Genomic DNA, 13,237 nt, shown 5'->3' with positions numbered 1-13,237 from the left:
TAACGCATCTAGTGCTATAGCACCCTGCATTGTGAGGCACTTCCTATCGCGGCTATTGGTATGGGGAGTCTGGAAGAAGGAGAATCCTGTACTGAGGGACAGCTGCGGGCAGTGTGTGGCCCACACTCATGTACATGTGGGCAGCACTAACTGGACTCAGCTATTGTTTTATAAAGACATGAAGTTGGGAGAGGGTGTGCTTTTGGGGTTACGGGGGGGGGGGGAAGTGTAGGGAGAGCTGGGGAACAGTTATAATCATATTTCATTGTAGTCATGTATAAAATTCTCAAAAATCTAGAAATATGAGAAATGACACAAATGGTACACGAATTTCAAGACTACAGTAAACGAAAACATTAGAACAATTAGACACACACCAGGACACTTGAAAACCTTACCTCTTTGATGACTTCATCTAGAAGCTCAGCATGCTTCTCATATGGCTGCTCAAAGTTCAACTCCTTGGCGTGTCTCAGCGTGTCCTCCATCAAGAGAAGTACCTCAGGGTGGTTCTCATTCACCTCTCCTACGGAATCTTCTATGGAGACTAAAGTCAAATAAGTAAAGGAAAATTTCACTCCTGGGCTCATGGACGATATTATTTGAGATAAGCCATGCTGCTAATGTGTGCCCTAAAGTCTTCTTTGTATTACTGTAGCACCTGCCAGAAGAAGGAAGAAACACCATTAACCACAGGATCACAAGCTAGAAGGGCAGTGACGCCAAGTCTCATCAGCATGAAAGTCATGTCAAGAAAGGATCCTGTCAAGGAAGCCATGGAGGGACCAGAGCGTCCAGCAGTGAAGTTGATCATAACATCGAGGGAAGAAATCATTCAAGATGAATACTTCCAGTTATCAACAAGAGTCCAGAGTGGTTGTGGGTAGGGCAGGAGGCAGGCAAGCTGAAGTTGGTTGGGGGAGAAGTTGACACAGACTTGACTTTTGCTCTTATTCCTGGCAGGGCTGAGGGGGCTCCATGTGACTTTACCATTTAACTGTGTGTGTTGACCCCTCCATCGAGGCAGGGGCTTGGCAGTTCTTCCTAGCTGGACTGCTTCTGCATTTCCAGTCTTGCTTTGGAACTACCACTTTAGGGCTTCAATTGTTGGAGCCTCTGTCCAGAGCCCAGTGGACCTCAGCTCGAAGGTCTTTGAAGGGCAGGTGCCTCCTGCCCTCTTCATCTTAAAATGTCCTCAGGGAATAGAGGGACACAGTTCTCTGAGAGTCAGAGCAGAAGAATCAAGAACTGTAGTCTGTTTCTGGAGCCCTGGTGGACAGGGTTAAAAAGAGCCAGGTAGACCAATGACTCATTGCAACCAACATTTGCTAGTAAAGCTGATAGGACAAAAGCTTTGTGTAGAGGCCACTCATGAGCCCAGATGGAAACACATATTCCCTAACTTTCCTTAGCTTTGAGAGTCAGTAAAATACAAATAGGTTTGGGTGAGGGTATTTATTTTTGAAAGTTTCCTGTATTTTTTTTCTCCATTTTAATGTGTGTGCACATGTGTGGTATGCATGACAGTTTATGCTGGAGAGGATGTGGAGAAAGGGGAACACTCCTCCACTGCTGGTGGGAGTGCCAACTTGTACAGCCACTGTCAAAATCAGTATGGCGACTCCTCAAGAAAATGGGAATCAGTCTACCACAAGATCCAGCAATTCCACTCCTAGGCATATACCCAAAAGAAGCACATTCATATAAAAAGGACATCTGTTCAACGATGTTCATAGCAGCATTGTTTGTAATAGCCAGAAACTGGAAGCAGTCTAGATGCCCCTCTACCGAAGAATGGATAGAGAAAATGTGGTACATTTACACAATGGAGTACTACTCAGCAGAAAAAAACAATGGAATCTTGAAATTTGCAGGAAAATGGATGGGACTAGAAGAAACCATTCTGAGCGAGGTAACCCAATCACAAAATGACAAGCATGGTATGTACTCACTCATATGTGGATTTTAGACATAGAGTAAAGGATTACCAGCCTACAATCCATACTGCCAGAGAAGCTAGTAAACATGGAGGACCCTAAGAGAGATATACATGGTGCCCTGGAGAAGGGGAAAGGGTCAAGATCTGAGCAAATTGGGAGCACAGGAAGAGGGGGGAGGGAGCTAGGAGAATGAGAAGGGGAAAAGAGGAGGGATGCGGAGGACATGAGGGAGCAGAAAGCTTGAGTCAGGCGAAGAATAGAAGAAAACAAGGATGGAGATATCATAATAGAGGGAGACATTTTAGGTTTACAGAGAAATCAGCCACTAGGGAAATGTCTGGAGATCTATGAAGATGACACCAGCTAACAATCTAAGCAACAGAGGAGAGGCTACCTTAAATGTCCTCCCCTGATAATGAGATTGATGACTAACTTATATGCCACCTGATAGCCCTCATCCAACAACTGGTGGAAGTTGAAGCAGACACCACAACTAATCACTGAACTGAACTGGAACCCAGTTGCAGAGAAGGATGAGTGAAGAGCAAAGGGATCCAGACCAGGCTGGTGAAACCCACAGAAAAAGCTGACCTGAACATCGGGGAGCTCTTGGTCCCCAGACTGATAGCTGGGATACCAGCATGGGACTGATCCAGACCCCAGGAACATGAGTTTCAGTGAGGAAACCTTGGAAATCTACGGGACCTCCTGCAGTAGTTCAGTACTTATCCCTAGCATAGGTATGGACTTTGGGAGCCCATTCCACATAGAGGAATACTCCCTGAGCCAAGACACATGGGGGTGAGTCTAGGCCCTATCTCAAAGGATACGATAGACTCTGATGACACCCTATGGAGGCCTCACCATCCAGGGGGAGCAGAAAGGATATGTGATAGGTAGGGTTTTAGTTGGGGAGGGCGTGGTAGGAGAGGAGGGAAGGGAGAGGGAACTGGGATTGTCATGTAAAACAATCTTGTTTCTAATTCAAATAAAAAATCTGCAGAAAAATAAATAAATATGTGGTTCCAAAAAAAAACTGAATAAAAAAAGGGTTAACAAGAACAACAAAGAAGTCAACCTAACAAAAACTCTTACAAAACCAGAGCACTAGAGTGAAACTTTTAAATTCTAAAAGTGAGGACATAAATCAATAATAGAAAAACAACTAGTGGATTATGAAAAATACCTCCATTAATACTCCAATAGCAAAATAGTTTAGAAGACAAACTACTCAATTTTGAAAAAAAAAAGACTGAAAAATAAGGGCCTACCAAAAGATGTTTTTGAAGAAACAATATAATTGATAAAACAATTCAGAAAATTTGATGAAAAGCAAAAACCATCATCTATGTAAAAGGAAATAAAAGTGAACAAATCTTAATAAACTTCAGAAGTAAAAATTAATGTAACCCTGAAAGAAAAACAATGAGCAAGTGATGATATACATCTATCATGTAGATTATGGAAGAAAATATAATTTGGAATAACTTTTATGTAAAACAATTTTTATCTTGCTTCATATTCATTTATTTGGTAGTTCTACTAATGTCAATATCCAGGTAAAATTATGTTAAAATGCATTGAAATATTGTTTGTAGTAGCAAAAAATAGTACAAATGTATAATATAAAGAACTGGCTTGGGATAGAGAGATGGTTCAGTGGGTAAAAGTGCTTAATGGTCTTGCAGAGGACTTGGGTTTGGTTGCCAGTTCTCATATGGTGGCTAACAACTGCCTATAACTCCAGTTCCAGTAGATCTGATACCCTCTTCTGACCCCTGTGGGTTACACACACACACATTCATAAAATAAAATACTCTAATAACTAACAGCTAAGCCATGATTTATTTATTCATAAAAATTATACAATTCCTTAAAACAAGGGTTAGGATCGTTCCTAATAAAGTAACACAATTGTGGGGTACACTATTATCCCAAAGCACAGCAACAGTTGACTTTATGGCTAGACATAACTATATAATGTTATATCAAGAATGTTATATGTGTAATGTTATATGCTGTCAGGATTTAAACATATGAACAGAACAATGTCATAAGATTAAATACCACAGTCCATAATGATGAAATGTCACAACTATAATTATGGGTTTATGACTAATATACTGGCTCCAGTATATCAAAGTTAGTATAGAATTTTCAAGATGGAATTAATAACCATTTGATAATGTTTGCATAACATCTATCTTTCTTGGGGTTTTGCATGTATGCAACTCTTCATTTTCTCTGTCTCTTCTTCATTTAATCTATCCTGTTCTGCAGTTGTTCAACTGAAATCTGCAGAAGTGAAGCCTGCCTTTTATTCCTTCTGAAGTTTTCCACTTTTTGTGTATTGATTTTGAGCTCCCAGGTGATGGCCAAATAGCAAACAAATGGACTAAGATCCATAGATATTTTCTTGGTAGTTTGTTTCCTTACTTACCGTCTTTATCGGTGTCCTCAGTAACGGTGTCCTCCGACTTAGTTTTTTCTTCATCGGCAGTGTCTGAGGAGACAAATTTCTGGGAGCCTGGAGCGACTGCTGTGGTAAAAGAACACACTTTATTAGTTCATTTACACACAGTAGGATGGATCCCATCACTAACAATATCAGGTGGTGTGTTTATACCGTCATCATCCGTCAAAGACTGTAATTCATCAGAGCTTTTAAACATTTTATAATCCACGAAATCTTCAGATTCCTTTTTTACATACTGCACTTGCGATTCCTTTAAGTTCTTCTCCTCTGAAAGAAAAATGGCTGTGTTAAAGTGAGGCAGTTGGAGACAGGGAGGCAGGCGGAGTGGTTAAAAGACACCACTGAAGTTATAGGCTTGGTTTCAGTTCTGACAGTTGTGTAAGGACGGTGGGCCTGGTGGCCACTTGATCTACTTGCCTCATATTTTCCTAGGCCAAATGAAGATCATTAAATTGAAAGCATTGGATGCATTAGCTGGTGTGGACACAGGAAGTCTGCTGCCTGTTGGTGGCTAACCTCTTTCATTATACATATTTTGTGATAAAAAACTCACTATCCTCCCTTGACAAGTTTAACTTAAGTATATGTGGGGTTAGAATCCCAATGTTGGAGGTGTTAAGAAGGTTAACTTTATTGTCGGACTTAGAAGTCAGTGAATTTTAAAAGGGGTTTTAAGTTCACAGCATACAGAAGATATCTATTCATATATTCTAGTAGGGAAGGCAATGTACGAAAAACTTCAGAACTTATGTTTGCTTCCATAATTTTAGGTGAGAGGAATTACTACAGATTATAACAAACATAAAAGGACACTGTTCTACCGGAAGCCTGGCTACCTTCCTTCTGAGGTTAAGTTTCAATCTAGTGTCTTCGCTTTTGGAGAGGTTAACTAACTCAACAGTAGGGCACCCTGTTCCCCTCACTGTCTGCTCCATTGCCTATTACATGTTTTCCTCCCCCTCACTAATTTCTTCTTTCCTTCCTCCCTCTCTCCTTTCTTTTCTTTTTCTCTCAACTCTCCACTAAAATGTAAGCATCAAGAGTCTGGAAGCTTTGTGGTGTTCATTTAATGTAAAGAAAATACTCAAGTGTTCGTTGAATAAATTAATGAATTCAGGGCTAATGACTTCCCTCCTTTGGTTGTTAAGTGGTCATGAGTATTCTTTACATTTGGATTTTGCATATTGAAAGTTATACACTAAACCTATAAATTCCTTCTAGATCATTGTGGTAGTTTGAATGATTTGGCCCCCATAATCTCATAGGTAGTGGCACGATTGGGAGGTGTGACTTTGTTAGAGGAGTGGGTGTGGCCTTGTTAGAGGAAGTGTGCAACTGTGGGGGCAGGCTTTGAGCTTTCTTATGCTCACGATACTGCCCCGTGAGATGTAGTACTCTCAGCTCCAGCACCATCTCTGCCTGCACACCGCTGTGTTCCCTGCCATGACGATAATTGACTCAACCTCTGAAACTGTTAAGCGAGCACCCTCAATTAAATGTTTCCTTTATAAGAGTTGCCGTGGTCATGGTGTCTCTTCACAGCAAGGAAAGCTAACTAAGACAACCATCTAGATAGATATTAGGGTGTCAAGCCATTCCAGTTCTGGCTCTTTTGAGAAGTTCTTTAGGAAGAAGATAGATACTTTCACTGACTTGTAGGCTAAACAGAAAGAAGAAAGGAACAATATACAGTCAAGAATGTTCTTGTTTAGTGAAGGTACAATGTTGCCATGAATGAAGAGTCAATTTCTTATTGAATGGCTCCAAAATAGGAAATATCAGAAAGCCCACCCCCCAGTTTGTATAAAAGGCCAAAACAAAACACAAAAATGAAATAAGCAAAAATATGAGATCATAACAAAATCTTCTACAGCACCAAAAATTGCTATAAACTAGTAACAACTGTGAATGTTGAGAAAAGGTTCTTAATAAACAAAATTTTAGTTTTAATATATCATGACTAAGTAAGATGTATTTTAGAAATTAAAAAAAATCTTGATATTGGAGTATAGTGTTGTTGACCAAACCAACAGGTCGAAGCATGAAAATTATTAAGGTTGTTTTACTAGAGCTGACAAGACAAAAGCATTCTCAAGGAGAAACACCCAAGAGATCCTTAAAATTATACTTAGTGGGGCGGAGTGGTCACTCAGTGGCTAAGAGCACTTGAGGCCCTTCTATTACTAAGTTTGGTTCCCAGCACCCACATCAGACTGCTTGCAGCAGCCTGGAACTCCAGCCCCAGACAATGAAGTGAATCTCAGGGATTCATTGCTGTCATGTGTAGGCAACTTCTACAGCCTTTCTTTCGCTTTGGTTTCTTTATCCACTGAAATCGAAGGTAAAAGAGTTATGAAGATTAATAGGTCTTACATGCAAGGTAGCTAGCACAGCTTTATTGGGTTGTAAATATTCAATAAACAAAAAATAAAAATATTATTTTTGTAATGATATATGTTTTATCAGGAAAAGCGTATCAGAACTGACACACAAAAATCCTTGTGATATAACATGGTGCTGCCAGAGGTTCTAGGAAATTCAGTGGCAGCAACTGGGTCTAGTCTAAAATTACTGGGATTGATCTCCAAGTTTGGATCCAGATCTTTAAATGTGAAAAAGATCCACAGCAGTACTGAATGAAGGCTATTCTGTTACAACAGACATGTGGCTCATGCATGTGATCCCAGGGCTCAACAGGCAGAGGAGGAGGACTGAAAAGTCAGGCTTAAGATCAGCCTGGACTACGAAGTTCCAGGCCAGATGTATATATGTGTGCATAGATATGTATGTGCACGTGTCCAAGTATATGTATGTAAGAAAAGCAGACAACAGCTAGAGATATCAATTCTACCAAACCCCTCTATGAATTACAAAAGTAGTCATGAAATTAGAACTCTCATTTCCTAGAGAAAAATAAACGAATAAACGCCATGTTTGTGATTATATTAAAATATCCTGAGCAGTGAGTGACAGGTCAGGAGCTGGGCTTTGGGGAGGAGGGGTCACATGGCCTCTTTGCAGTCACTGGTGTTATCTGTCAATTTGCAGAGTTGTGGTTATTCGACATTCACACTGCACCAGTGTCACTGAATGTAGTATTTTCCCGACAGAAAGATTTAGTTATACCAAGGCTGGCAAACTGTCTAAAACAACAAACATCCTAGGAGTCAGGTGAAGTTTTGGTTTTATTGCCAATGTGGATTAAGTCACAAAATTGCTTGGCCTCTGCTCAGTAGATAGACCCGTGAAGAAATACAGTCTTTAAACATCCACATTTACAAGCACCGTTTCTTAAAGTTACAGAAAGCAACTCTCTGGGTTCTGAGCCAGTGTCTTTTCATTCCTTCAACCACTCACTGGGAGACTAAATGTGCAATTCTCTAAAATGAACAGACTAACATTCCCGACCTCAGGCAGCCAAGCTCAGCCGTTCACCGAGACACACACAGACTGAGACAGGAACACATTAACCTTGCTCCTGAGACACACACAGACTGAGACAGGGACACATCCACCTTGCTCCCTCGTTTGCATCTCCAGCAGCAGCATCCTGTCTTTCACAGTTTTGATAGCTGTATTGGTGGCCTCAGTTACGGTGTCTCTAATCAGTTTTTCACGGGCGTCATCAAAACGTGGCTGAATAAGTTTAGCATAGTCAATCACCTGCAGAAATATTCAATAAAATTCGAGTAATCACAAGGCACTGCCAATAAAAACACATTTCCCACTTAGCTCTCTGTCAACCTACCTACCTACCTATCTATTTACCTGTCTTCCAAAAATACAGACTACTTGAGGCATCTTTGAAATTGTGTACAGGATCCACTGATTTTTTTTGAAATCTATTTTATTTTTAATTTTTAAAAATTTATTTTTATTATTTCTAGTTATGTATATGTAAGTGGGGGATGAGTGTGTACAGGAGTACAGGCACCTGCAAAGGTGAGTGGGCTCAGCTCCCCTGAGAGCTGGAGTTACAGATGGTGGGGGTGCTGGGAATGAATTTGTCCTTTCTTTGTCCCCAGCTCTCATTCATAGCTCTTGGCATATTTTGTGCTCAGTCACTATAGATCAGTTGCATCTTTTCTAGAATTTCTTATAAATCATACAGAATGCAAGCTGTTTCAGGATTTCTCCCCTAGAAGAGTGCTTTTGTGATCCATCAGTTTGTCTTTTCATTGCTCAGCACTACTCTGTTATGAATACACTGATTTTTCATTCATTCACCCTCGGAAGGGTATTGGGTGTGTCCAGGCCTGGGATCTTAGAGATAAAGCAGCAGTTAACATTTACAAAAAACCTCTTTGTGGGTGTTTTCATTACTTAGACCACACCCTAGTGTTACATTTGACTTTTGGAAAACATGGAAGTTGCATTTTCTTGGCAGCTTCGCTAACACATGACTTTATGAACCTTTTCAATTTTAGCCATGCAAGTGGATATGAAGATATTTCTCATTGTAGTTTGAATCTAGATTTTCCTAATCACTGAAAAATTTTAACCTCTTCTTTGTTGAGGGCTGGGCTGACCGAAGGCTTTTCCAGAGGCCCTGATGTATGGAGAGGGAACATAATCCCTTGTCTAAAACCAGAAGTACTCTTGGCGGAGCTGGTAATGGCCTGGCATCAGGGCCTTGGGGAAGCCGCAGCTTGGGATCCTGAGAACACAACTCCTCCCCCTGTAGGAGGCTGTGCTTGGCAGTTCCAAGGCTGCTGTGTGCTTGGTCTCTGATGCCCTTGAGATACCCAGTGTTCCCCTTGTACCACACTGTTTGAGGTGCTTCCTGTTGACTCTGTCTCACTATGTGATAACTTTCTGCTGACTTAGTGCCATTTCTCCCCTAGAAATACTACATCATCAGACTCTGCATGTAGTCAGCTTGCCATGAGACAGCTTGTGCAAGACCTCCCGATCTCAAACTTACCTACCACCTTATCTTCTGACCTTCTGACCTCCAGGTCCTCTCTCTCAGGATGATCTCCTAGTCCAGGTCACCCCTGTGTGCTTATTTTGCACTCACTGTTTTCTGCATAAGCATATGTTCAACCTTTGCCTGTTTCAAATATTTGGGTTAGAATTCTCTGGACATTCTAGTGGTTAACTCGTGAGGTGGATGTTAGACAGTGGATCTTAGAAGGAGCTTCATCTGTGCCTTTTAACTGTAACCAGTACTTGCAGATCCTCAGACTCCATTCCTCTTCTTACTGTGTTGCTTTATTCTGTGGCAAAACACTTATCTCTACATCATATTTTAATGGCTACCCAGAGTTGTATTAGATGAATAAGTCACAACATAAAGTATGAATAGTATGTATTTAGTACAGATTTTTGGGTGAGTATGTGTACTGCATATGTGTGTATGAGCTATTTGGATTGCACACACATGCATGTAGCTCTGAGAGCCAGTGTGTGTGTGTGTGTGTGTCCCATGCACTGCGTGTGACTGTGTGTGTGGAGGCCAGAGGTCAATGTCAGGTATCCCTTTCACTTGCCCTCCACCTCATTTTTGAGACAAGTTCTCTCACTGAAGTCAAAGCTTACCGATTTGGATAGGCTGGCAGGCTAGTGAGCCCAGGGACCGGCTTGGCTCTGCCTCTCTGTTTCTGAGGTTACAGATGTGCTGCCATGCCTGGATTTTCACAGGGGGGCTGCAGATCCAAATTTGCATTTTCATGTTTGTATGTCAAGTGCTTCACTGAACAAAGCATCTCTCTAGTCCCATGATGCAGATGTTTGTTTTTTCTTTTTTTAAAATATATATTTAGGTAGAAGCTCAGCTATGATGAGTATTACAGTCTGTGTATCTTCAATTCCAAATACAAAATTTCTTTTCTAAATTTTTTTATCCATTTATTTTATGGGTATTGGTGTTTTTGCCTGCATGTATGTCTGTGAATCCTGTATATGCATAGTGCAGCGTCAGACTCCCTGACACTGGAACTCCAGATGGTTGTGCGTCATGTGGGTGCTGGAAATGGAACTTAGGTCCTTCAGGAGAACAGTCAGTTCTCATAACCACTGAATCCTATCTCTAGCCCTGTGACAGTTTCCTTAGAAAAATTCGTAAACTAGATTTGAAATTCAAAGGCTCAGCATGGATTATAGGCTAGATTTCCAATGACTGATGGTTACATTCTTCTCAACAGTTCCAGACTGTAGTTTCCCTGTCCTGGCTGCACATCAGTATTTGGTGTTAATAGCAGAATTTTTTTTCTTTTTTCTCTTGCTTTTATTAGCACATATCAATTATATATATGCTATTTTCATACATGTTCACCCTATCACTTTTTACTGCCCCCCACACTCTTTTGACCCCTCCCTCTTTCCAACTAGTCCTCTTTTGCTTTCATGTAATCTTTAAAATGTACTGATGCTATTAATATAACATATCTTTTGTGTCTTAGCATCTGTGCTTTATCAGGGATGTGATATCTTTTTTTTCCTAGTATTTAATGGCTATTTATATGCATTGCCCATTTGATATTTTTTCTCACTGAGGCTTCTTCTGATATTGATTTATCTGTTCACATTTTAAAATACCCCTTTGTTTGGCATGTGTGATGGTTTAAAAATATTCCACACAGCCTTTGATGTGTGTCTGCAGCTTTGAGTAAGAGTGGCCTCCCACAGGCTCATAGATTTGAGTGCTTGGTCACCAGGGAGTGACACTATTTGAAAGGATTAGGAGGTGTGGCCTTGTTAGAGGAATTGTGTCTCTGGAGCTGGGCTTTGAGATTTCAAAAGCCCAAGTCAGGCCCAGTCTCTCTCTCTCTCTCTCTCTCTCTCTCTCTCTCTCTCTCTCTCTCTCTCCCCCTGTGGGCGGATCAGGATGTAGCTCTCAGCTACTTCTTCCACACCGGGCTGTGTCTGCCTCCCTGCCACCATGCTCCATGCCATGATGACAATGAACTAAATCTCTGAAACTCTAAGCCAGCCCCAATTAGATGGTTTCTTTTATAAGAGTTGTCATGGAGCCGGGCGTTAGTGGTGCACACCTTTAATCCCAGCACTTGGGAGGCAGAGGCAGGTGTATCTCTGTGAGTTCGAGACCAGCCTGGTCTAGAAGAGTGAGTTCTAGGACAGCCTCCAAAGCCACAGAGAAACTCTGTCTCGGAAAAAAAAAAAAAAAAAAAAAAAAAAAAAAAAAAAAAAAACGACAACAACAAAAAAAAAAACAAAAGAAAAAAAAAAAGAGTTGTCATGGTCACAGTGTCTCTTCCCAGCAATAGAACACTGATTAAGACAATGTGCCTCCCATTAAAAAGTTGTACTTCATTTTCTTCTCTCCTATAGGTGGAATTTGTTTTAAATGAGTTGAGTAGGACTTCCTGGTAGAACGGTTGGTTAGAAGCTGACTGCATGTGACACGGTGAAGGAGAGTTGGAAGAAGAACAGACTCCATCACAAGGGGAGGATGAGCAAGAGGCTGGTGATCCACAGAGTCATAGAACAGAGGAGCAGCACGGTGAAAAGAAGCCGCAGAAGCCTAAGAACAGTTAACCAAGTGGCCTTGGTGGAAAGCCACGAGCCGTCTTGACCTCAGGACAAGCCCACAGTCCTTAAAGGACTCCAACCCAGTAGCAAGTTCTGATGTGACAGTGATTCCAATTGGGGGACAGGCCAGCAGGGGAGAGGAATCCCCTTTGTCATTCTCCGTGACTTGATATTAATATGACATATTTCGCATGACTGGGCATCATCTTGAGTGAACCTGGTAAAACTTAGCCACTCTGGGTGTTAGAGAATCCCGGAACAGGGAACAGTCACAAGTAAGGACCTTGAATTCAAATGGCTCCAGCTCCAGGGTGACAGATGGCTGTGAGAAACTGTCCTGGAATTCAGGAGAGCCAGACACAGACAAGCTGAAAGTACAGTCTCAAGCAGCTGCCCTGCTTGACTAAGAAGAACTTTGGAATTTAATATCCCTGGGCCTGAGGTCTGTGGATGGATAGACCTCTGGAGCTTGAACAAATACATTTCGGATCTAGCTATCTGCAGAGATGTTCTCTGCTAAAGAGGCTGAGAACCCTGGGGCTCCAGAGTACTATTTTATGCCCAAGGCTGGATCCCTCCAGCATGATGGATGTTCCTGGGTTTAGAAAATGTGGAGACAGTTCTGCCTATTCTGATTTCAGAGCTGTAGCTACTTGCCTAGTTACCAGTGGACTTAAGAGGCACTCCTCCAGCTAGAAGAGGAGCTAGCCACCTCAGGTACATACCACCTAGAAGCTGCAATCCTTTGTGTGACCAAAATAGGGCAGTGTGTTAAGGAGGTAAGCTATTGAGAAGAGGACACCTACCCAGCACAGGCAGTGAAGGAGCATAAATCTTAGGAAAGATGGGACCCCACAAGATCAACTGACCCTTCTCTTCCCATATACTTGGCAGATTCCAATTCCAAGGACCCCCAAAACTGCCACTCTGACACACCATGTTAAAAACTATACTTTCATCAATGTTCTAATCTTTATCTTGTTGTTAGAAACTTATTTATTTTTATTTTTGTTGCCCTTATCCATTAAATATTTTACACTTTTCATTATTGGACAATATCTTTTATTTTAATCTCTTCCTACCCCCTTCATCATGCACTTTTCCTATTTTTATTTTATCCTTTGTTTTTTCCCCTTTCAATGCATAATTCTTTGACCTCATTCACTTGCTATTTATTCATTTACGTTATTAATTTACTTCTTAATATTATGTTTTCCATTTTCATTTCTGTGTTAATTTTGTGGTGCATTAGTGGGTTTTATTAACTTTAAGTGTATGTCTTTATCTTGTATTTTTTTTATTGTTTCAGGAGTTTGTTTTCTCCTTC

General features: G+C 41.1%; 1 protein-coding gene across 1 annotated transcript in view; it reads right to left on the bottom strand.

Annotated features, from left to right (window-relative positions):
- Positions 1–13,237, bottom strand: part of Ak9 (adenylate kinase 9) — a 110,278-nt gene that overhangs the window by 57,129 nt on the left and 39,912 nt on the right. The window contains exons 13-16 of the mRNA XM_035440362.1: positions 7,932–8,079; positions 4,567–4,683; positions 4,381–4,467; positions 399–547 (exon numbers count right to left, since the gene is read on the bottom strand). Of these exons, the coding sequence (XP_035296253.1) occupies positions 399–547; positions 4,381–4,467; positions 4,567–4,683; positions 7,932–8,079 (501 nt within the window). The remainder of the gene's footprint in view (positions 1–398; positions 548–4,380; positions 4,468–4,566; positions 4,684–7,931; positions 8,080–13,237) is intronic.

The sequence above is a fragment of the Cricetulus griseus genome, chromosome 2, assembly GCF_003668045.3.
Source record: "Cricetulus griseus strain 17A/GY chromosome 2, alternate assembly CriGri-PICRH-1.0, whole genome shotgun sequence".
Classification (NCBI taxonomy): domain Eukaryota; kingdom Metazoa; phylum Chordata; class Mammalia; order Rodentia; family Cricetidae; genus Cricetulus; species Cricetulus griseus.
Note: the sequence above shows the minus strand (reverse complement) of the source record. Positions and strands in the feature narration are given on the sequence as shown.